The 974-nt window shown below is 48.3% G+C and overlaps 1 protein-coding gene across 2 annotated transcripts; it reads left to right on the top strand.

Annotated features, from left to right (window-relative positions):
* Positions 1 to 188: 188 nt before the first annotated feature.
* On the top strand, positions 189 to 694 carry LOC110289119 (DAZ-associated protein 2-like). Of its 2 annotated transcripts, none has more exons than XM_021155305.1 (2): positions 189 to 323; positions 416 to 694. In XM_021155305.1, exons 1-2 carry the CDS (start codon positions 189 to 191, stop codon positions 692 to 694), a joined length of 414 nt encoding a protein of 137 aa, XP_021010964.1. The 2 variants fall into 2 exon arrangements, with proteins under 2 accessions (XP_021010964.1, XP_021010965.1); XM_021155306.1 differs by having other exon boundaries at positions 189 to 337; positions 559 to 694.
* The last annotated feature ends 280 nt before the right edge of the window (positions 695 to 974 follow it).

Here is a 974-nt window from a genome sequence, read left to right as displayed (position 1 = left end):
GCCATGCCTGCCTGGATACTGCCATGCTCCCACCTTGATGATAATGTACTGAACCTCTGAACCTGTAAGCCAGCCCCAATTAAATGTTGTTTTTTTTTATAAGACTTGCCTTGGTCATAGTGTCTGTTCACAGCAGTAAAACCCTAACTAATACAACGACTCTGTGTGGAAGTGGACTCAGAGCCACCATGAACAGCAACAGTCAATATCCAACACAGCCTACCTACCCTGTGCAATCTCCTGGGAATCCAGTATCTCCTAAGTTCTTACATCTTCCTCAGGCTCCACCCTATACTGACGCTCTGCCTGCATACCAGAGTTCTGTTGTCCAAGCTTTGTTTCTTCAGTGGCTGCTATAGACCCCACCAGGTCAGCTGCATTTCCTGGCACCTCATTGTATCTGCTGATGTCCCAGTTTGTGGCTGTTGAGCCTTTAGGCTCCACAATTCACATGGCTTATTATCCAGTTGGTCCCGTCTATCCACCTCGCTCAGCAGTGCTGGTGGCAGGAGGGTATGATGCAGGTGCCAGATTTGGAGCTGGCGCCCCCGATGGCAGCATTCCTCCTCCACCTCCTGGATGCCCTCTGAACACTGCCCAGCTTGCAATTATGCAGAGAGCCAAAGTCCTTGTAACTCAGCGCAAGGGAAACTTCTTCACGGATGTCTCAGATGGTGGTTACTTCATTTGGTGAGGAACCGTGGCCACTTCTGTGCTGGGGAAGACACCACAAACCGTCAGCATTTCTCACAATGTAACTGCTTTAGTCATATTAACCGGAAGTTGCCGTTTAGACAACATGTTTTTGGGGTGTCTTTCTGGTGTCCAAATTTTGAGGCACTTTTCAAATTTAATAAGGAACCATGTAAGGATAGCAGTCCCTCCCTAAAGCTTTCTGAGGTACCCATTCTTCAAGTGAATGTGAGGGAAGCAGCCCTAAGGCTCTTCCATAATTCCTCTGGAGTGATAGTGTG

This window comes from Mus caroli, unplaced genomic scaffold, assembly GCF_900094665.2.
Source record: "Mus caroli unplaced genomic scaffold, CAROLI_EIJ_v1.1 scaffold_15351_1, whole genome shotgun sequence".
Classification (NCBI taxonomy): Eukaryota; Metazoa; Chordata; class Mammalia; order Rodentia; family Muridae; genus Mus; species Mus caroli.
This window is presented reverse-complemented; position numbering and strand designations above follow the sequence as displayed.